This window comes from Citrus clementina, unplaced genomic scaffold (genome assembly GCF_000493195.1).
Source record: "Citrus clementina cultivar Clemenules unplaced genomic scaffold, Citrus_clementina_v1.0 scaffold_3, whole genome shotgun sequence".
Classification (NCBI taxonomy): domain Eukaryota; kingdom Viridiplantae; phylum Streptophyta; class Magnoliopsida; order Sapindales; family Rutaceae; genus Citrus; species Citrus x clementina.
In genome coordinates, this window is record NW_006262339.1 from 7,123,942 (window position 1) to 7,145,741 (window position 21,800).

Consider the following 21,800-nt stretch of genomic DNA (forward strand, 5'->3'; position numbering starts at 1 on the left):
ATGTTGAGTTTGTGGGAAGAGCTCTTGGGTTCGATCTCCACTAAACACACCATTTGGGAGGGGTAAAGAGCCTTAACTGTGACTACACCCCGAATCCAGATTTGTCGAGACCCAATGCGGTCGCCGGACACCGGATGATTTACAACCAAAAAAAAAAAATCTACTCTTTTACAATTACATTTAAGAACAAATACAAACAAAATTAATTATATTTATTTTCTCTCTCTCTCTTTAATCTTTTTTGTTTTCAAATGAAATTTGCATGTATAACCAAAACTCAATGAATAATGATAACATCTTGTAATACGTGAAACGTCTTCCAACAATAATTAAACCCTCCTATAATTATCGAACTCGAAATCTTACCCAAGTTGAATTATTTGTTGTAGTTCAAATATAAATCAATAAAGCTCAATTCTATTTCCCTCGTGACCTACAACCAATTGAGTCCCATTCGTTTCTCTCTATGTGTTTTACATTTTTTTTTAATTCTCATCTATATAATTGATTTGAACAAACTTAAAACATTAGTATTTTTTCTTTATTATTTCATACTTATTATTTTTGTTTTTTCCAAGTTAGTGTTTTTGAGTTTTGTAGAGAGAGAAGATTTGAAAAAGAGGTTTATTTAAGGAAAAAATGTATTTTTGGTATTAAATAGAATATAATTGAAAAGAGAATTTCAAGAGGATTTTAGAGGGGTGCCAATAATTCAAATCCAAAGCCAATAATAAAAAATATGACTGGTCTAAAATACTATCTAAGCAACCCAAGAGGGGGGGGGTGAATTGGGTTATCAAAATTTATACAAAACAAACCTCACAACAATTTAAATCTAATGCCTTAATAAGAACAAAACTTATAAATTTAATCAAGCAAGATAATAAAAGAGTAAGGAAAGAGAAATCAAACACGTGATTTTTACGTAGTTCGGCTAACCGTACTTACGTCCACACCTCCAAGCTCACCAGACTTGAGAATTCCACTAAGTAAGCCTCCAAGACTTCAACCGCTCTCACAATTGACTTTCAAGGTGTCAATAAACCTTTACAATAAGAGATTATCCCCAATCTCTTAACACAAGTGTATCCCAACACTTACAATCTCTCAATTTGATTTTAAAAAATATTACAAAATAAATTTCTCTCACACAATGAGTTTGATTACAAATGAAAATCCAACGTGTGAGTAAAAGAGATGAATACAATACTTTAAGGCTCAATGAATGTTGTATGCTCAATAATTTACTCAATAGTAATTGTTGAAATCGTTGAAGTTTGAATTTGATTGAGCTTATTTATAGTTGGAGCTGAAAATTAGTCGTTATTGACTTTCTGCAAACTATCGGATCGCCGTTAACTAGATGTCGGATCGCCATTTTGACTGGTTTTCAATTCTGTTCGATGTCGGCTAGCTGTTATCAAGATGTCGGTTAGCCGTTGCTACAGTGACCGCTACAGTAAATTATTTTGCAAAATTACAGTTTGGTCCTAAAACTTTATAAAATTACATTATGACCCAAAACTTTGTAAAACTTATCCAATAAGCCCATTTTCAAAATTTTAAGCAATATTTGCTAATTTGAAAGTTCTCAAAACATTAACATGAAAATAACTTATATCATAAAAACACTTTTCATTGGATATAATACCTTTATAATATGAAAAATAATTTGAGCCTTTAAAACAATCTTAATTAAGTTTGTTATCATCAAAATCAATATTAAAGAAATATTTATGTTAACATGGTCTTTTTAAGATAAGTGGAACTATTAGCACCCTTCTAAAGTCCTCTTAAAACCCTCTTTTAATTATACTTCAACTAATTTTAAAAATACCAATTTTTTTCCTAAATAAACACACTTTTCATTTGACATCTTTCAATCTCCCTACAAAACTCAAAAACACTAACTTTTCAAAAATATATTAATCTCAATAAATAAGGGGGAAAAAAAAGATTGTTTTTTTTTTTAGTTTCACTATGATATAAATTTCAATAATATACTTCTCAATGACAAGTTTGAAGCTCATGTTGGTGCTTTTAGATTGGCAAAAGTGATCGACATGTTGAAAATTGATTAAAAAAAGAAAAAAAGGTGATGAACAGTAAAACAATTTGACCACATGGTGAACAGTAACACGGTTTGACCATACGGTTTAAACAGTAACGCGATATGAATAGAAACGTGGTTTGAACAGTACTATCCGTTTGGTTATAAATAGGAGAGACTTTCGTAAGTTTGTATCATCCCAAATTTGAGAAGCAATAATGTAAAAGAAGCATTAAGAGCTTCCAATTTAGAAGAAAAATGTTCTTAAGTGTGTAAATGTATTGAAGGAGCATTTAGCTCCTCAATATGGGTATTACGGATTTGCTTTGTTAAGGGATATTTCTCGGGATTATGTATTTGAAGTTGGGTGAGAGAAATTTATTTTTGAGAAAGTGGTTGTAAAAATTTTCTACATAGTGAATATTTTTCTCTAGTTGTTTTTTTACAATGACCGTGTTTTTTCTCCGGATTTAGAATTTTCCACATAAATCCTGTATTGTATGACTGATGTATTCTCCATTTAATTTTTCTGTTAATTTGTTGCTTCGCAAATTGTTTAGAGTGATCTTGGGAGGAAACTCAATTTCTTAACACGTCATGCCACAGTCAAGTTCGTGTCTGCTATTGCAACTTCTTATGGCTAACTTGCTACCTTTTATCCTCCTCGTTTCTTCTTCAATCACAAATAAATTTAAAAAAAAAAAAGAGTTGCTTAGGGAATAAAAAAATTAAATTTATGCACTGAACAACACTCTTTATCTCCAGGTCGTTGGCTGCTAGCCAACCTTAAAACTCTACAATGACCCTCCACCATCAAATTTAGTAGATTTAAAGAATAAAAAAAAAATCATTTGAGTACAAAAGAATTGAGAACGTCTAGATGAATTAAATAAAAAAAGATTCAACAAGGGTTTAAAAAAATCAAAAATGAGTTTTATATAAATGGAGTCAATTCTGTTAGTATTTGTCCTTAAATGTTATTATAATACAACAAGAGTTTTATGAGATTAATAAAGGGGTTCTAATAGTCCAAATCTTTAAAGAATGTGCAACATAGTTGCGCTTGATATAATTTCATTTTCGCGTGGTAATATTTATCCCCTTAAAAAAATCTCACCAATCCCCATTTATCAATTGACCCCATCCATAATTTTGAAAAAAAAAAAATTTCTCTCAATATACCCCATATAATCCCTAATTTACCCTTGCTATTATTTTTCACACACTTCACTGATACTGTGTTTACTTTCTGGAGTGGGAGTGAGGAGTGAGAAGTGTGGATTCCTCCTATTCCAGTGTTTACTTCAACGAATTGCCTCCAGATGGAAAATCTCACTCTGTGGGCCCCACCCATTTTTGGAGTGGGGAGTGGGAGTGGGAGTGGGAATCCACTCCCACCTCTCCATTTTCTACACTTTTTAATTTAATTTCATTTAATATTTAATATTTAATAAAATAAATAATATTATATTTATTTGATTAATATTATTATATTTATTTTAAAAATAATAGTACTATATTTATTTAATATTAATAATAAATAATAATAAATAGTTTATTCTAAGAAAATATTAATTTTGTACTAAATAATATTATATTATTATTTTATATAATAATAAATTTAATATAATTATATTAAATAAAATAAAATAATGTTTCATTTTATATGTACCCTTCTTTTTTAGCCTTTTTTTATTAAATTTACTATAATTATATTTAATAAATATTTAAATAATATTATATTTATTTAAATATTATTATTATATTTAACTAAATAATAATTTGGTTTGATTCTAAGTCTAAATTACTTAAAAATAATAATATCATATTAATAGAGAATTAATAATATTACTATATACCATCTTTATTTGAAAATATAATATTATTATATTTATTTAAAAATATTAGTATTATATTTTTTTAATATTAATAATTAATACTAATAAATAGTTTATTCTAAGAAAATATTAATTTCATACTATGTTAATAGTAAAAATATTTCATTTATATTGCCCTTATCAATAATTTTTAATTTATATAATTAAAATTAAAATTAATAAAAAAATTGTGATGTTCATAATTAAGAATATTAATAATTTATTATAAATTTACAAATATAATAAAATAAATGTTTATTCATTAAATATATTTTTTATTAACTTTGTAATTAAAAACTATAATTCTTTAAATAAGGATAAAATTATAATTTGAAAATATTTACTCTAAATCCAAGACAAAGTAAACACATAAATTGAATTCTGATCTCCATTCCATGCTTCCATTTCAATGTAAGTAAATAACCTACTCCCACTCATACTCCACACTCTTAATCCTAGGATTCTCACTCCTCAGGATTCTCACTCCAATCCAAAAAATAAACACTACCTGATTGAACTCCAAAACTCTGTTCATTAACTAGAATCTAATCCAAGCATAGTATTTCTTTAAGTGCTTGGTGTTCGCCATCAACAAAAAAGGGTTCAAAGTTGATTAGTTTGGAGTTCCTCATGTCGAGCGACGGCATTATTCATGGTAGTGGCAAGACTAATTAATAAATGTACATTGTCAGCTTAGTATAAGATTTGCCTATTTTAATTTCAAGCAACCAAAGTGGCACTTCTTTTAAGGGGAAATATCCACCGTCCACCCATTTTTTTCAACTTTTTCAAAAATACACAATTCTTTTTTTTTTTTTTGCTGGAATCCACCTAAAGTTACATTTTGTTTCACTTTTCCACTTCCGTTTGGAATCCGTTAAGAAAACTAACGGAAACTTAAAAAAATGATCATTTTACCCCCAAAATGAAAATTACAATTTCACCTTAAAAAATGCTAAAAAGAATCAGATTTAATGATAATTTTACTTTCTTTATTAACCGATGGGGAAAATATTTAGATTTAATTTGATTATTTTTGGTAATTTTTAGGGTGAAATTGTTATTTTCATTTTGGGGGGTAAACTGGTCATTTTTTAAAATTTATGTTAATTTTCTTAACGGATTCCAAACGGAAGTGGAAAAGTGAAACAAAATGTAACTTTAGGTGGATTTCAGCAAAAAAAAAAAAAAAAGAATTGTGTATTTTTAAAAAAGTTGAAAAAAACGGGTGGACGGTGGATATTTTTCCCTTCTTTTAATGGTTGGAATTAGAGATGGTCAAAGGGCTGTGCCGTGCCGGCCCAGGCAAATCAAAGGAAGCCCACGCGTGCTCGTGCTCGTGTCGTGTCGTGTCGTGCCGTGTGCACTATACATTTCGTGTCGTGCCATGCTAGTTTGGCACATGTGCCATGTCAGTCCGGCACACTTGCCGTGCCCACTCGTGTCGTGCCATGCTAGTTTGGCACATGTGCCATGTCAGTCCGGCACACTTGCCGTGCCCACTCGTGTCGTGCCATGCTAGTTTGGCACATGTGCCATGTCAGTCCGGCACACTTGCCGTGCCCACTCATGTCGTGCCCACACGTGCCATGTCGTGGGCCGTGCCATGTCATGCCTAGGAAAAATAACCCACTAAACTTTTTTTTATTTTTTTAAGAGCGCATGCCAAGTTGTCTTATTTTTTTTAAGTTTATGTACTTTTTTTTTTATCCATGTGCCTTTATTTAAATTTAATTGAATAAAAAATTTAAAATTTAAGTCCATATTCAATAATAAAAAATTAATAATAATAAGAGAATGTAATATTAGTTGTTAAGTTTGACTCTATGGTATTAGAATTCTTTTTTAGTACTTAACAAGAACAATAGTAATAATTTTTTTAAGGGTTAACTTAATTGTTAACTTGGAATTACGTAAAGTCATATATCATAGTTTATAATAATATTAATACATATGTATAAAATCATGATATTTATAATTTTATTTATTAAAATCATGATATCAATTATTTATTTAATAAATTATAAACATAAATCAATTATAATTTTTTGAAACTAAGAATTAAATAAATTTAAAAAACTTGAGCCAATAAAATATATTAAAAGATTCAATTTTAAGTTATTTATAAAACCATAAAACTTTAAGTTTACTTTCATTAAAAAATGAAACATGCTTATTGCGCTTTTTCGCGTGCTTTTTCATGTGCTGTGTTTTGTCTCATCTCTAATCGTGCCGGTACTTTTAAGGCCCACGTGCCTAAAATCTAAGCTCGGCACGGTGGGTACTCTACCAAAATATGCTCGGCTCCTGCCCGTGTCATGTCTCGTGCTGTCCGGTCCGTTAGCCACCTCTAGTTGGAATAATGGCTGACCCGTTGACCTTCACAAATTTGCCTGTTTTAGTTTCAAGCAACCAATGTGGCACTTCTTTTAATGGTTGGAATAATGGCTGACCCGTTAACCTTTACCAATGTGATTGCACTATCGCTACCAATTGCTAAAGATCAACTAAGTGAGGGATTGGAAGTTTATAGAGACAAAAGATTAAAAAAGAGATATATCTATTTTAGTAATTTTATTTAAGGACAATATAGGAACTAAAATAAAATTAATTATCGGGGGCTGTTAAGAGATATTTGATGACTTAGTTGTGTGTATTGAATTTTAGAACAGTATTTATAACGAGTGGGAATAGGGGCACCTTTCCAAATACCTCTTAAAATTTATTTTCATTGTTAAATTATTAAAATATTTAAAATAACATAAAATTATTTTAACACCTCCATAAATAAAAAATAACAATGTTTATTCGAGTAAATCCCACTATTTACCATTTTTTTTAATTAAACTCCATTTCGAGGGGGTTTTTATATGTTTCCTCTTGTTCACAGCGCCACCATCAAGGGTGGGATTGGCGAGATCGGCTTGATGGGGAGGGATGGCGGTTCGGTTTTATGGGGCCAGTTGGTGTGGTGACAGTGTGGTGGCTACGTGGTGGTGATTTTTATTGGATGGTAGCGGCGGTTTAGAGTGTGGAATAGTTGTCGGGTTAGGGCATGTGGCCGCTGTTTGGATGGGCTGATGTGTAGGCGGTGGCGGCATGGTGGTTTGGTGAATTTATTTAAAGGATCAATCAACATGGACTTTTATGATATCCCCGTGGTTATTGGATTCAATGTTCCTACTGAACTTAAGGGAGGGTCTAGCGGATGCAATAAAGTGATCCAGTAATGTGCCCGACTGAGTTGAGGTACGCCCGTGGGTGTAACCTTCCATGTTCAGTTTTAAAAAATGGCCAGCTTTGTTGTAGTATTGATTCTACTGCGAGTAGTTGTCGCCTTACATCCTACTCCAAAATTTTCGACGATCTGTGCTCAGATGCTTACTCTTACCCTTTCGATGATGCAACTGAGCTTATTCACTTGCCCTAGTGGCATCGACTATAAGGTTGTGTTTTGCCCTTGATCCTTGAACCATCTGTATTTTTCTTTTTCCCTTTTCTACTCTTTCTTTCGTCCTTTTTTTGGGGGGGTGGAGGTGGTGGGGTTGTCCTATTCTTTCTTTCAACTGTATCGTCAACTATTTATCAGTGCTCCATTAGCTAGTAGAAACATGGTACCTTTGTCGCAAAAATACAGAAGTCTTTTTTATTTGAACATATCGAGCCTCTTTGTTCTTTTTTTCTTTAATGTTTAAATCTGAACATATAAGAGAAAAAAGAACTTCAATAATTGGTCATTTTGACGGCCAAATGAGAATCAAATTTATCAATCTGAAAATGACAGTCATGTTAGACCTGTTGTCTCTTGTCTGTTGGTCTGTTTAGGTAAATGCTATCTTCGTCTTTGATGGTGTGTCTAGATAAATCCTCTAATACATCCCAATTCCCACAGGTTCCCAGCAAAAGTGAGTATAAGTAAGCTTTGAAGAGTACCCAATTTAAGGAGACATTGTGGGTGAAAAACTGCACGTGAAGCTAAAAAATAAATGCAGGGACTAAAATAAATGAGTATTTTCTTTTTCATTTTCTTAACTATTTAGGGAATTATTCCATATCTACTAAGAATAAATTTACAGACATTTATAGTGTTAGAACGACACACCATTAATGGTCTACATCTATTCAAACAATGATGAAGAAATGATACATTCTTTTCTAGCATTAATATTACAAGTATATACCCCACTGCCCAAAATGTACTTCTAAATTTGCTTGATGCGATTATTTGTGATGCTAGGGTTTCTAAATTTTGATGCGATTTTTCATTCTTTCATTTTTTACCCCTTTTTTTTTTTGGTTTGGCTATTGTTTCTTTCAGTTGTATCGTCGACTTTTTATCATTGCTCCAGAAAGCTAATAGAAACATGACACATGCACCAAGAAAAAAAAAAAGAGAAGTAGAATTTCTTCTTTTTCATTTGAACATATTAAGCCTCTTCGTTCTTTTCTATTGATGGCCAAGTGACAATCAAATTTGTCAATCTAAAAAATGTAATCAGGTTAGACCCATTGTCTCTCGTCGGTTGGTCGGTTTAGGTAAGTTTTACTTTCAGTCTTTGATGATGTGTAGGAGAAATCCTCCAATCAAGTGACATCCCAATTAGCACGCGTTGCCAGTGAAGACGAGCATAAATATAGGTGACTTTAGTAATATTGTAGTTTTTAAAATAATAATTATTAGTTATACCGTAAAAATAATTAATTGTAAGATAATAAATTAAGAGTAATGATACAGCCACAAACTATTGTACAAACTTATTTTGTACAAACTGATGTGGCATGATAAGATTGGTTGAATTAAATATCACTTGGCCCACATGATTTGTTTTTATTAATTTATATTTTCATTCAACCAATGAATTAATGCCACATCAGTTTGTACAAAATAAATTTGTACAAGAGTTTGTGGCTGTATCATTACTCATAAATTAAACATATGGTAAAATTTATTTTTAAAAGTGTTATCAGTTTATTTTTGTTGTTAGTTATGAATTTTAAAAACAACCTTAAGTACTTGGTAAATTTTGCTATTAGAATGCTAATGACTAAAATAAATATAATATTCAATAAAATTTATTTATATATTTATAAAGATGTATAAATAATATTTTCTATTGTGTATCTATAATGACGGACAACTAAAATAAATATTTTTATTTTATTAAATTTATTTTTTTTATTTTATTAACTCAATATAATGGGTAATAATAATCATTTCTTTAAATTTAATGATTTTATTTCCTAATTGAATAAAGATAATTTAAAATTTTTACAATATAATTGAGGATATATAAAGAATTGCATTAAGTATAAATCTAGTTCTTACAATCAGATTTTAAAAAATTATTCATTTTCTTCTTTTCAAAATCTATTGTACAATTAGGTAATTTTGCTAACACTGCCAACTTGCTAACATTGCCAGAATTTTCTTATATATATTACGCTGGCATCGATTATCTTTTGGGGGTTATTGTAGAAAATGTAAACTAATTATTTTCTTTTTAGTTTTCCAAAAATAGAAACACAATTTTGTTGTAATGATCACAACTGTGCTATCAAGACGTATGATAATATAGAAACATATTTTTTAAAATAAAAATTCTTAATAAGCAAAATAGTAATTTCCTTTTTCAGATGTTTGTGATGATAAGTCTCTTTCCACTGAAGTGAATCAACCCCATATTTTTCATACCATTACAAAAGATTTTATTAATTCAAAAAATTGGCACCACAAATTCAGTACAATAATGAAAACTCTAAATAATTATGATCAGTTGATATTGTTGTTAACATAAAAAAAAAAATTTGATTAAATACCAAAATCAACTTTCATTTTTTAAATTTATTTTTAATACTCCGAAAAGCTATTCTAATCGGGGCCCAAAGTTTTGGGAATTATTCCAATTTAACTGGAGTCTCACGTGAAATTAAAAAGTAAATGCAAATCCTAAAACAAAAGAGTTTTTATTTTATTTTATTTTATTTTTCATTTTTGGTTAACACCGTAGATATTTATAGTGTTAGACCGACACACCATTAATGGTCTCCAAACAAAATTAGGAGATTATATTTATCTCATGTGGACTAAGAACATCTCTAAAAGTCTCTTTAAATAAGATTTTATTTTTTATTTGAAGAGTCACATCAGCATTTAAGACTCCAAAAGGCACTCCAATTAAGATTCTTCAAATAAAAAATAATTATTTCTCTTTAATTTAAATTTTATTACTTTTTTATTAGAGAGAGAGGGAGAAATACTTTAATTACCATTTATTTTTCCTTTGAAAAAATATTTATTTGATTAAAATAACATTAGCTTATTTCTATTTGAAGTGTTTTTTGAAAAATAATATATTTTTTTCACTCTCTTTTTTACCACATAGGGAAACAAATAGATAATTAAAGAGTAAAAATAATAGATTCTTTTGGAGATACTCTACAGACATTTATACTGTCAGGCAGAAACACCACCATTAATGGTCGACATCTCATCCAAACAATCATGAAGAAATAATGCATTCTTTTTTCAGCATTAATATTACAAGTCTATACCCCAATGCCCAAAATGAATTTAGAATATTTCTAAATTTTGATGCTATTATTCGTAATGCCAGGGTTTCAAAGATAACAAAAAACTAAGAAGTTCGCATGAACGGGTTTGAATCATTCAAATAATAGGCTCGTGCTTGCTAGTTTTCCTCTCCTTCAAAAGCGGGGGAGCGGGCACACCACCATCACAGTTTCTTTTGTCTTTCTAATTTTATTTTTTTGTTAAGAAATTATAGTAAATTGCACTGATAAAAAAATAACAATCTTGTTTTTACTATACTAGGAAAATATAATAAAAGGTGATAGGTGCAATTTGCTATAATTTCTTGATAAGAAATTGAAAGATTATATATAAATTAAAATTAAACAGATGCCATACTATTAAAGGCGGCAGCAGCAGAAGGGTCTCGTTTTTCTATTGAGGATCGGCCGTCGCTCTTCATAATTTGCTCCAAAAATGCCAAAGGGAACCCTTGAAGTTCTTCTTGTTTGTGCCAAAGGGCTTCAAGATACCGATTTTCTCAGTAGTAACTTCTCTTCATTCCTTTTTAATTTATTTTCTTTTCGGTTTCTGAATGACTTGTTTTGGATCACAAAATGTATACTTACATGTAAAGCAAATGTACGTGTTTATAAATGATATATTAATGTCTAATTAAGGATTTTGAAATAAATTATTACAATGGCACGCATGCAAACACGATCCATGCAAAATGAACCAGAAGTTGTCTAAGGATTTAATTCTATGGGATTAATTAATGCTATTTATTTCTTTAATTCTAATGAATGCATAACTCCTTGAAAATGATCATAAAATGCCATGGAGGAACAGGTAACATGGATCCGTATGTCGTCCTCTCTTGTCGTACCCAAGAGAAGAGAAGCAGCGTTGCATCAGGTAATCTTGACATTAAAAATTTCTTTAACAGGTTTCCTTTAGTTAAAATGTCTATTAAAATTGTAGTATTAATTAGGGTTTGTGGAACTTTGTTATGGATCGATGATGCAGGACAAGGAACGACACCAAACTGGAACGAGAATTTTGTATTCACAATCTCTGAGGGCACTACAGCCCTCAAATTGAAAATAATGGACAGCGATACAGTTTCTCAAGATGATTTTGTCGGAGAAGCAATGTTAGTGAATTAACACATATATATATATTAGAATTTAATTAATTTACGTCACATGATGCAAGCTGAAGTGAATCTGAAAAGAACGAAGGCGATGAGAGCAAACCGTATCGATTATTTACAGTAAAGTTGACTGTGTGTTTGATTTTGTTGTATTTTTTATTCCTATCAGCATTCCGCTGCATTCGGTGTTTGAGGCGGGAAACGTCCCACAACAAGCCTACAACGTTGTTAAGGACAAAAAATTTCAGGGAGAGGTTCGAGTCGGCCTCACTTTTAAGCCTGAGGTAATAATATACGGTTCGTCCTTTGTCACTTCAATTCCAAAATTGGAGTTTTACCAACGGCTATAAGATTTTGGGTTTAACGGTTCCTGAAAGAGTCTGCTAACCAAATAATAAAATTTTTTGAAAGTGAAGCCAAAATACAACATTTACGAAAAGGTCTTAAAATATCATTCCAACTGATTAAAGCTTTCGCTGGTTCGCTGTAGGGAGGCCACGGACACCACAGTCATGGTCGTGCTGCCGGGGAAAGCCATTCAGGGGGTGATCGTGGTTATGGTGGAGAAAGCTATGGAGGATGGAAAGAGTCTTCATACTGAAACCAAGTTCTAGTGATCAATTGTACAAGACTCGGTGTTTGGTTCTGGAACGAAAATAACCGGGCAATTTCGCTGAGGCATTACAGTCGATGGGATTATAACGAAATGTTTCAATAACAAAGATTTTATTATTGCTTGAATGTAATATATTCAACTGGCATGTTAACGTGGCCCCGATTGCTAAACATTTTTAGTATAAATTTAGATCCTTGTATATCTAATTTTCGTTAACAAATCCATACTGGATGGCGAGCTAACGGTTGCTAGTTTAGATCGATTGAAATACCAACTTCATTGTACGTAACCCTTCAATTAGGACAAGAAAAATAATGTGCATCACACACTGCACAGCAGTACTGCACCAGCAATTGACGAAAACGATGGCGAGGAAACAATAGGATGCCCACACTGGAAGTTCAGGTTTCTGCCCTCTGCATCTTCTGAACAATCCATACAAAAGGATTAAAGTTTTGACTACCTTACCAATTACAGATTGCAACTTTAAAAATTAGTTGCAGACGGCAATGAGAGAAATCTCTACCAATCCATGTAAAGACGTCCATTACAAAGAGTAAATTATTTACTAGCTCAAGTTATAAAGCTAGTGACCTTAATTAGGACATCACCTTTCATGGCAATTACTTTTTCCCGACTATGCTAGGTTGTTGAGATCAATGCTACTTGAACTTGGTGTGCTTGCATTTCCCGGGTGTGGCAAGGGGTTTGCGGGCAACTGCTGCTGGGGAGCAGAAGCAGGTTGCTTTTCTGGTGTATCAAGCTGATGTGGAACATCAGTTTGGAAAGACTTGATAGGGCCAAACTCTGGCATGGCCAAGCTATTGTCCTTCTGTGTGTCAGAAGGGTCAAGTTGATGCTGGAAGTAATCCTGAATTGCCAAATTCTCATCTACTGGTATTGCACCCGTAAGAGTCTTGAATGCGAATTCCAGGCATGGATCCGACCAAGAATCCCCGTATGGAAGGAGGACCTGTGAATCTGGATTTTCAATATCCATTCTCTCACTTTCCAGCTTTTGAGGCTGTTCTTCTGGCTTCTCATTTTCCAACTTTTGAGATGGCTCTTCAGGAACAGTTTGTGCTTGTGCAAGCATTGTTTCATGTCCAGCCTCAACCTGCTGAGATACACCGTTTGGCAGATCATGTTGTGCAAGCATTGTTTCATGTCCAGCCTCAACCTGCTGAGATACACCGTTTGGCAGATCATGTTGTGCAAGCATTGTTTCATGTCCAGCCTCAACCTGCTGAGATACACCGTTTGGCAGATCGTGCTGTGCAAGCATTGTTTCATGTCCAGCCTCAGACTGCTGAGATACACCATCTGGCAGCCCATGTGGATCTGTTTTTTCACATGTGGGGGCTTCACTCTTGCAAGACTCTACAGTTGCATTTCCCCAAGCTTGTTCACCAGAAATTGAGTTGGACACCAGCTCAGGTTCAAGCCCAGCAAGACGTTTTGAAGACCGACGAGACAAGTTAAGCTGCTGCTTGTTCTTGGATTTCTTCAAGTTTATCCGTGTTTTTTTATTGTTGCTCTTTTCTACCTTAGTCTCCTGCAGTTTCTTCTCTGTCAGAATATCGGCTGTAGTTGAAACAGGATCACTATCAGGTAAAGAATCCACCAGAGTTTCACCCATCATAGTCTTGCATGGATTTAAATTAGTACCCCCAAAGGTTAAGGACAAATGTGGTTCTGACTTGTCATCATTGGCTTCAGCAGATTGCCCCCCAATAATAGCCAGGTTCCCAGAAGATTTAATTTTGTTCAAGGGCTTTCTACTTGATGACACACATTTTGTAAGTCCCAGTACCACAGATGCACGATTTGGAAGTCCCAGCACTGGGCCAGCCTTGAGCTGCTGAGAAACTTCATCCACCAAACTACTCGAAGTCAAACATGCAGTCATGCCTTTACTTTTACAAGATTCAGTAATTATGTTCTTAGGAGCTCGTACTCGTTCAAGGGACTCACAATTGGCCATCATCTCAGGTTCAAGCCCGGCAAGACGTTTCGAAGACCGACGAGGCAAACTAAGCTCTTGCTTGTTCTTTGATTGCATTGAGTTTATATGAGTTTTTCTGCTGCTTCTCTTTTCCCCATCGGTCGTCTGCATGCTCGTCTCCTGCAGGATATCAGCTGCAGGATTTAAAACAGGCCCACTAGCAAGATTAGAATTCACCGGTAGTTCACCAATCAGAGCCTTGAATGCAGGTCCCAGGCATGGATCTAAATAAGAATTCCCAAAGAATAAGGATACACGTTGTTCAGACATGTCACCACTGGTTTCAGCAGATTTCAACTTTTGCAATTGCTCTCCAGGAGTGGTCCGGCTCCTTGAAGATTTGACCTTGTTTAATGGCTCTCCACTTGATAGAATGGTTACGTCAGACGACACATTTGCAAGTTCTGGTACTGAGCCAGCCTTGAGATGAGATACTTTATTCACCAAGCCCGTAGAAGTCAAAACTGCAGATGAAATGACCATATTTTTACATGATTCTGTAGTTACCTTTTTGGGAGCTTGTTCAATGGACATGCAGTTGGACACCAGCTCAGGTTCAAGCCCAACAAGACGTTTTGAAGACCGAAGAGGGAAGTTAAGCTTTTTCCTTTTTGCAGATTTGGTCATATCATTCAGAGTTTTTCCATTGCTGCACTCAATGTGACTATCAAGTAATCTTTGTTCTTGAAGACTATCAATAACAGGAGTTGATACGGGCCCATTATCAGCAAAAACCATTTTGCCTTGATTTCTCTTTGAACGCCTTAATTTTGGCAGCGCTGAACTGCTCAAATTAGAGATTACCTTGGTTTCAGCACCCTTATCAATCACCATTTTAGCCATTGGCTCTGGGGGAATCTCAGCTGTGGGAGCTCCAGCAAGACGAGATACCTCCTTGCCCCGCCTTTTATTCAAGACCTCAGCCTTCATAACTTCAGGGCTGCATATATCAGAACTCTCCTTAACTGCATCAGCAAAGTTTTAGCTCATCACTTTTCCTGCAGTTGTTCTCTGATTGCTTTGAGACAGTTACATTTTAACATCTCACCTGGAAACAGTTGTCTCCTGGTAGCAGTGTGATCCAATTTCAGCCTTTTAGCATAGGGAAATGGCTAATAGACAGAAGGCAAAGCAAGAAAAATTTGGTTAGATACAAGAAAATTTTTGTTAATTGCCCAACAGCAATATATAGGAAATTAAATGCTTTGGGCTAAAAAAAACAACTACTACTACTTCTTTCAGCTGAAAGAGACAGCCACATCCATAAAACTAGAATTGCAGTGTGAAGCAACGTTCTAGACTTGGGAGTTGGATATGAGAAGATTTAAAACTTGAACACGAACCATACTGAGGAAACCCTTTATTTCTCTTTCCGGTTGAAGACTGAATAGGTAAGAATTTGGATTAAGTCAGAATTAATGTTAATGCATATGTCGAAAAGATGTTTATTTTCATTTTTTAATGTATGATTATCAATTTGACAGTTGAGTCCTTTAAACTTGTCGTTAGATAACTAGTACTTACATGCTAGAAATAATTTTAAAGTATAAAAATTTGACAAAATAATATTTTCAAGTTAAAGTTTGACAAAATAAATAGAGTTTATTGAGTTACATAAAAATATATATTTCCTATTTAAAAAATAATAATTAGCTATAAAATTTATTTAAAACAAATACAATATTATACATTAATACACACACACATACACATTAATATATGTATATATAGACACCTAATCTAGTGCACGACTATGCACACCTACTGCACACGTGGCGGGTGCTCACTGGTGGAGCTGTGGGCCCCAAAACACAGCTCCACCAATGGTAAATAACCACTACGTGATCGAAATCCTCTGTGAATAACCACTACCTGATCGAAATCCTCTGTGTCCGTGCATCTACCTATCTAATCTATCTATCTATATATATCTATCTATAATATATATAAATTATCTTACATAAATAAAATATAAATTTCTTTGAGAATAAGAAATGTGATTTTCTTTAAAATTTTGATGATAAGTCTCTTAAGCTTATATGTAATTTAAATAGATCAATTGTGTAAAGATATTTTTGATGTTAACATTTAAATAGTCCATTCAGTATTCAAAAATTAACAGTTGAGAATTAGAAACTGCGTCCAAGTGCCCGGTCCACACCCCCCCCCCCCCCCGGCCGCCACGGCCCCCCAAAAAATCAAAAACGAAAAAAAAAAAAAGAGTTAATGAAGAAAGGTTCTTGCCTCGACTGGTGAGACATTCTAACATGCTTTTCCTGAATATCATAGTGGTAAAGAAAGGTTGGGCATCATTTTAAGCCAAGTCCTATAGGCTTATTCTATCCCCAAGGAGACAAAAAACTGGGAAGATTTAACAATCAAGGGAATGTAAAAAGTTTGATAGACATATGAATATTCAGGACTTCGATGTAAAGACTAGTGGATAAAGACTTTGCATGTGTTCAACTTTATGAAATGTAACTGTCAAGCCATGCACTGTCACCAGTAGCAAGAAAAGCTTTACCCTAAGAGAATTGCTATGAAACTCTTACTGAATCAGAATATCCATAGGCATTGAGCCATACCAGCGTGATATTCTAATGCATTATTGTTATCAATGTTTGATTGAATTTTAACGTGCTAAGCACATTTGCACCAACTAAGCCTACACAGTAGCACTTGACATATAAAAATTATTTTTTAGACATTCTGACTCCTTATGCATAACTATAATTGTTATAAATCTACAAAAATTTGTAATTTGAGAGTTTTCACAGTTTTCTATAACCTCAATCCCTCTTGTGGATAGTTTCCAATTAACCCTTTCACAAGAGGGGATACCAACATATTTCATAGTAATTGTCATTAGAAAACATGAATATATACATATGACGCAAACTTAACCAAACCAAAAACTATGTTAATATTTTTTATCTTGAATAAACCCAATTTGACCAACCAAGAAGTTTGAGTGATTAAAATGATACAGAACAACAGTGCTATAATCAACATGTATCTGTACCCTGTAATAAATCGAATATTAACAACCAAAGATTCTGACAACAATGCATTATACAAAGGTATCAAGATGGGTGCACACGTACCAAAGCTTCCTCAGTAACCAGCTCTGAAGCATCAGCACCCCTTTTTCTTGGTTTAAATGCATATTTACTGATCTCTCCAGTTTCTAGGTAGCGGAATACATCCTTTTTTGAACAGAATACATATCCACTAACTGGATCGGTGAAATACTGCAGCAAAGTATTGATCAAAATTTATACACGGCAGTTTACCAGTAAAAAACAAACATCATTTAGTTGAACATGCTGCCAAAGTGAGAGAAGAGCTCCATACCCGGTCTTTTCTAATTCCACGTGCAGTCTTTTTAATTTTGGTTTCCTTAGTCCAGCTGGGCGGCAAATCAACCACAGTAGATTTCTCAACCACCACCTAGATTTTACATGTATAAGCAGCACCAAACAAAAAATTAAAAAAAAAAAAGCTCACAAAATGAGAATGTAATGATCCTGTGACTTAAATCTTTCAGAAAACAGGTATCTTTAGTATCCTAACAGGTGGCATTTTGGCTTTATAGAATCATGGCAATATTGTGCATTTAGTTTCGAGATACAGCTGCAACTCTTATTTAAAGCCATACATACTCTTTCTGTTGTTTCTCTCTCTCTTTTGGTTGAAACCTTTCGTGTACCCTCATACTTTGATGTTTCAGTGGGTGTTGTCTTCCTTTCACACTCAGAATTTCTGTTCTTCACAGATTCCAGATGACGAAGAACCTCTGGCATTGAGAAGAATTTACATCCAGTAATTGGCTCAATGTAAACCTGCAAGAAAGATGCAGTTACATAAGAATTTAAGGAGTTTCCAGCTATGAAATATACTGAGAAATTGCCCAACACATAACTACCAACAGTGTCACATACAATCAAATTATTTAACACAATTAAAATATGTAGGGTCAGATCTCACAATCACATGATTACCACAGAGAAAAATGTGCAATACATACAGATCTCATGTGCATAGTAATGTTCTGTGACATGCCAATTGGCATTCTAAAGTTGCAGCTAATCAATAACCAGCACCAGAATGAGACTTCATGACTGGAATGAACAAGAAGATAAATGAAGAAACAAGTCTGGCCAATAGAAATGTAAAAGAGAAAGAGCGATACACAGAAAATTCCGTGGTAGTACATCTTTTTCTTCATATGATCCAAACAGAATTTTAAGCAAATGCATGCAATACCTTGTATTGTCGTCCCACAGCTGAACCACTCTTGCGGGTTTTCAACTCCACAACCCAGCCATCAGGCAACCAATCAGGACGGTTATTTTCATCTACTACAGGCTGTACAAATTAAATTCAGGACAATTAAACAGACAAAACAAAACAGACGAGCAAAGGAACAAGGATGAGGTTCTGGGCTCTACTTTCGTGCTACTATTTTCTGAGTGCCTTTTGCCATGGCCATTGTCATGGCTGTTTTCTTCTGCTACAGGCTGTACACAATATATGAACAAAAAAACACAAAATAAATGAGAAAAAGGAGTCTGAGGTTACTATGGACTCTCACTTTCATAATACTATTTTCTGAGTGCCTACTGCCACAGCTACTTTCATGGTTATTTTCTTTTGCTATAAGCTATACAAAGTAAATTATGGAGAATTAAATTTTTAAAAAAATTATCAAACAAATGACAAAAGATTAAGAAGGAGGTTCTGAACTCTCACTTTCATGCTCCTATTTTCTGAGTGCCTTTTGCTACGACTATTTTCCTGTTTGTTCTCTTTTGCTACAAGCTGTAAAATCATAAAGTGGAAAATTAAATAACAAAAGAAAAAAATTAAACAAATAACGAAAGATTAGGTAGGAGGTTCTAAACTCTCACTTTCGAGCTACTATTTTCCAAGTGCCTCTTTCCGTGGCTACTAGTTGGAGAAGGCTCATCCAGTTGGGTTCTTTTCATCTTAACATATCGAAGAAGATCCTCTTTGGAGAAGAATTTTTGACCCGTTCTAACATTCATGTAGTACTACAAAAGCCAGAGAAATAATAAGCATGGTGGCTGCTTTTTAATTGCATGATAATTTACATAATGGACATCCTCTCAGCAACCCAAAAGAAGAGTACAACTTATCAAGACGACAATAAACTTAAGAAAACAGATAAGATGATGTTTCTTCCTTACATAGAGCAACAATGGAAAAACTAATATGTTAATTAACCTTAAGTTTTCATTATCTTCTATTAGGTAAAAGAGCAATTGATGTCACAATATCAAGGCATATAAAATACTGCTTGCACCTAGCCAAACTCCTGTTGCCTGGCAATTACATGCATTAGCATTCACAAACTTTGTATCCGTACTAGGAAACAAACTCTTAACCCAAAATGGAAGCAAAACTCATAAATCAATCAGGCGGATAACCACACAAGATGTCCAAGAAAGGTTCTATGACTATTGCAAGTGCTTTAAGACTTCCATAAGAACTGTCACTGATTTAGATAGCTACAATAACCAATGTATTTTTCAAATTTCACTATGTGAAAATTACAGATCACTTATTATGTAGCATATAATACGCATAGATAATGTCACCTTCGCGCTAAATAATTTAAGACTACTAATTTGTCTACAATTTGCGACGATCAATCCATCTCAATATACAAAAACAAAAAACATTGCGATATTATTTATTCAACTTTCTGCCATTCATCAACACCAGGACCACTTAATCCAGCTCGCAAAGCTTCCAGTTTATAGACAGTTGCAAGCACGCATCATTTTCGTTCACATAAAAGGGAAAGATGATTTTCGATTCCCCAAAGTAAACAAAAGATGATTTTCGACACACAAATAAACCACTATCCAAAGATACTGGCACATGGAGTTAAAAGAAAAATAAAACACACAGCTTCTCTGACAGCTTTCACCAGACATGAATCCTTGAACTGCGGCAAAACATCATTTCTTCACTCCATCACTTCCACAATTCTTGTAACAAACAAAAATGCTCATCATCATTTAAATGATAAAAAACTACTGAATGTTCAAAAGAGATTTGCAACATAATTGCCAAATTCAAAAGCATTGTCACTTTCCACTAATGGGATATTTGTAACTTAATCTTAAAACTTAGTCAAATTAGTATACCTTTATATCGGTATAAACTTTTACACATCAACTAAACGAGTGATCAACTTACATAAAAAGAGAAAATTTTTCCAATTTCCACATGCAACCAACGAAACACTAAAATTTCATATAGTAATGTCCATACAACTACCACGCATCCTTTCATTAAATAAACCAAATAATAGAGAAATTATGAGAACTAATAGCTTCAATAAAAAGCTGAATTTTACCTTAGTTTTTCGACCGTTCTTTTCCACTTTGAATTTCGCAGTCCAGTCAGTAGGAAGCCGTTCCTCGCTTTTCACCGCCATTTTCGCAAGGATCCAAAGCTTCAGCAGCTAGATTGCCGGAATCGGCCGTGATCGCCGGCGGTCAAAGTCTTAAGTCTCCACTTTCTCTCTCTATGTAGGGTTTGAGCTGAACGGAGTTTGGTCCGTTTGCTAGAACGAAACGGTGATCCAAAGAAAAGAACACTCAGCCACACCACCTCAGCCGTGTCACGTGTGTGCTAATATTTATTAAAAAAAAAACAAAAACAAAACAAGAACAAGGACAAAAAAGTGTACGGACGCTAAATTACAGCCACGTGTTCTGTCCCATTTTGTCTTTTCATATCAATTCATTTTTTTGGTTGGAAAATATATAAAAACTCATTTTGATGTGCTAGATTTGTTAGATTTTAATATAGTTAATTTAAAAAAAATTATCTATGAAGTTGATGGAATAACAGTGATAACATAGCAATTTATATTATCTTAACTTTGGAAAAAAAAATTGAAAGCATATGAAAACTATTATTATTAGATAAATAGAACGAAAAGAAATAGAGTTCTACTTGATTAAATGAGTGACAATTCACAACTAATAAAAAATTATTTCTTATCTAATAAAAAAATGACACATAATAGTTTTAATAAAGTATGGGACTATATGCACTCTAAAAAATACTTTGGACACTCATAATTTTATACAAATTTTATATTATAAATATACCCATAATGGTATTTACTAATAAAGACAATTTAGTATAAATAAATAAAAAATTAATCGAGACAAACATATAATGCACATGTGCACCCATACAATATGTAATGTAACTATAATATTTTAAATCCTATTTTTTATTCGCAACAAACGCATTCCATCGCATAAATTTATTAATTTTTAACTAGTGTTAATCCTTAAAACTCAATCAAATCATTCACCACTCTTGTCAAGAAAATCATGACTCGCAAGTTCTCCACTTTTATGATGTGGTATAAATTATACTAATCAAATTTTCTCTCAAACTCAATAAAATTTTGCCACTTAATTACTTATTAGATTGGCATATTTATATTAAATCAATTATTAAACCCGGTTATTGGTTATTGTTTGCTAAAGGCCTGGCATGAATTGCTTAATCTTTT

At 33.2% G+C, this 21,800-nt stretch overlaps 2 protein-coding genes across 4 annotated transcripts; one reads left to right on the top strand and one right to left on the bottom strand.

Annotated features, from left to right (window-relative positions):
- Positions 1 to 10,862: 10,862 nt before the first annotated feature.
- Positions 10,863 to 12,515, top strand: LOC18046482 (C2 domain-containing protein At1g63220). 2 transcript variants are annotated; one of them, XM_024187837.1, is made up of 5 exons: positions 10,863 to 11,003; positions 11,309 to 11,374; positions 11,486 to 11,612; positions 11,782 to 11,896; positions 12,103 to 12,515. In XM_024187837.1, exons 1-5 carry the CDS (start codon positions 10,934 to 10,936, stop codon positions 12,211 to 12,213), a joined length of 489 nt encoding a protein of 162 aa, XP_024043605.1. In that variant the 5' UTR covers positions 10,863 to 10,933; the 3' UTR covers positions 12,214 to 12,515. The 2 variants fall into 2 exon arrangements, with proteins under 2 accessions (XP_024043605.1, XP_006440580.1); XM_006440517.2 differs by having other exon boundaries at positions 10,863 to 11,000.
- A 95-nt stretch (positions 12,516 to 12,610) lies between these two features.
- Positions 12,611 to 20,865, bottom strand: LOC18046483. 2 transcript variants are annotated; one of them, XM_006440518.2, is made up of 11 exons: positions 20,622 to 20,714; positions 20,169 to 20,250; positions 19,144 to 19,287; positions 18,986 to 19,054; positions 18,685 to 18,753; positions 18,500 to 18,601; positions 17,896 to 18,075; positions 17,588 to 17,683; positions 17,338 to 17,484; positions 15,282 to 15,345; positions 12,611 to 15,198 (listed from the first exon to the last, which is right to left on the bottom strand). In XM_006440518.2, the coding sequence occupies exons 3-11, from the start codon at positions 19,279 to 19,281 to the stop codon at positions 12,866 to 12,868; spliced, it is 3,198 nt and encodes a 1,065-aa protein (XP_006440581.1). In that variant the 5' UTR covers positions 19,282 to 19,287; positions 20,169 to 20,250; positions 20,622 to 20,714; the 3' UTR covers positions 12,611 to 12,865. The 2 variants fall into 2 exon arrangements, with proteins under 2 accessions (XP_006440581.1, XP_006440582.1); XM_006440519.2 differs by lacking the exon at positions 20,169 to 20,250 and having other exon boundaries at positions 20,622 to 20,865.
- Positions 20,866 to 21,800: the final 935 nt, after the last annotated feature.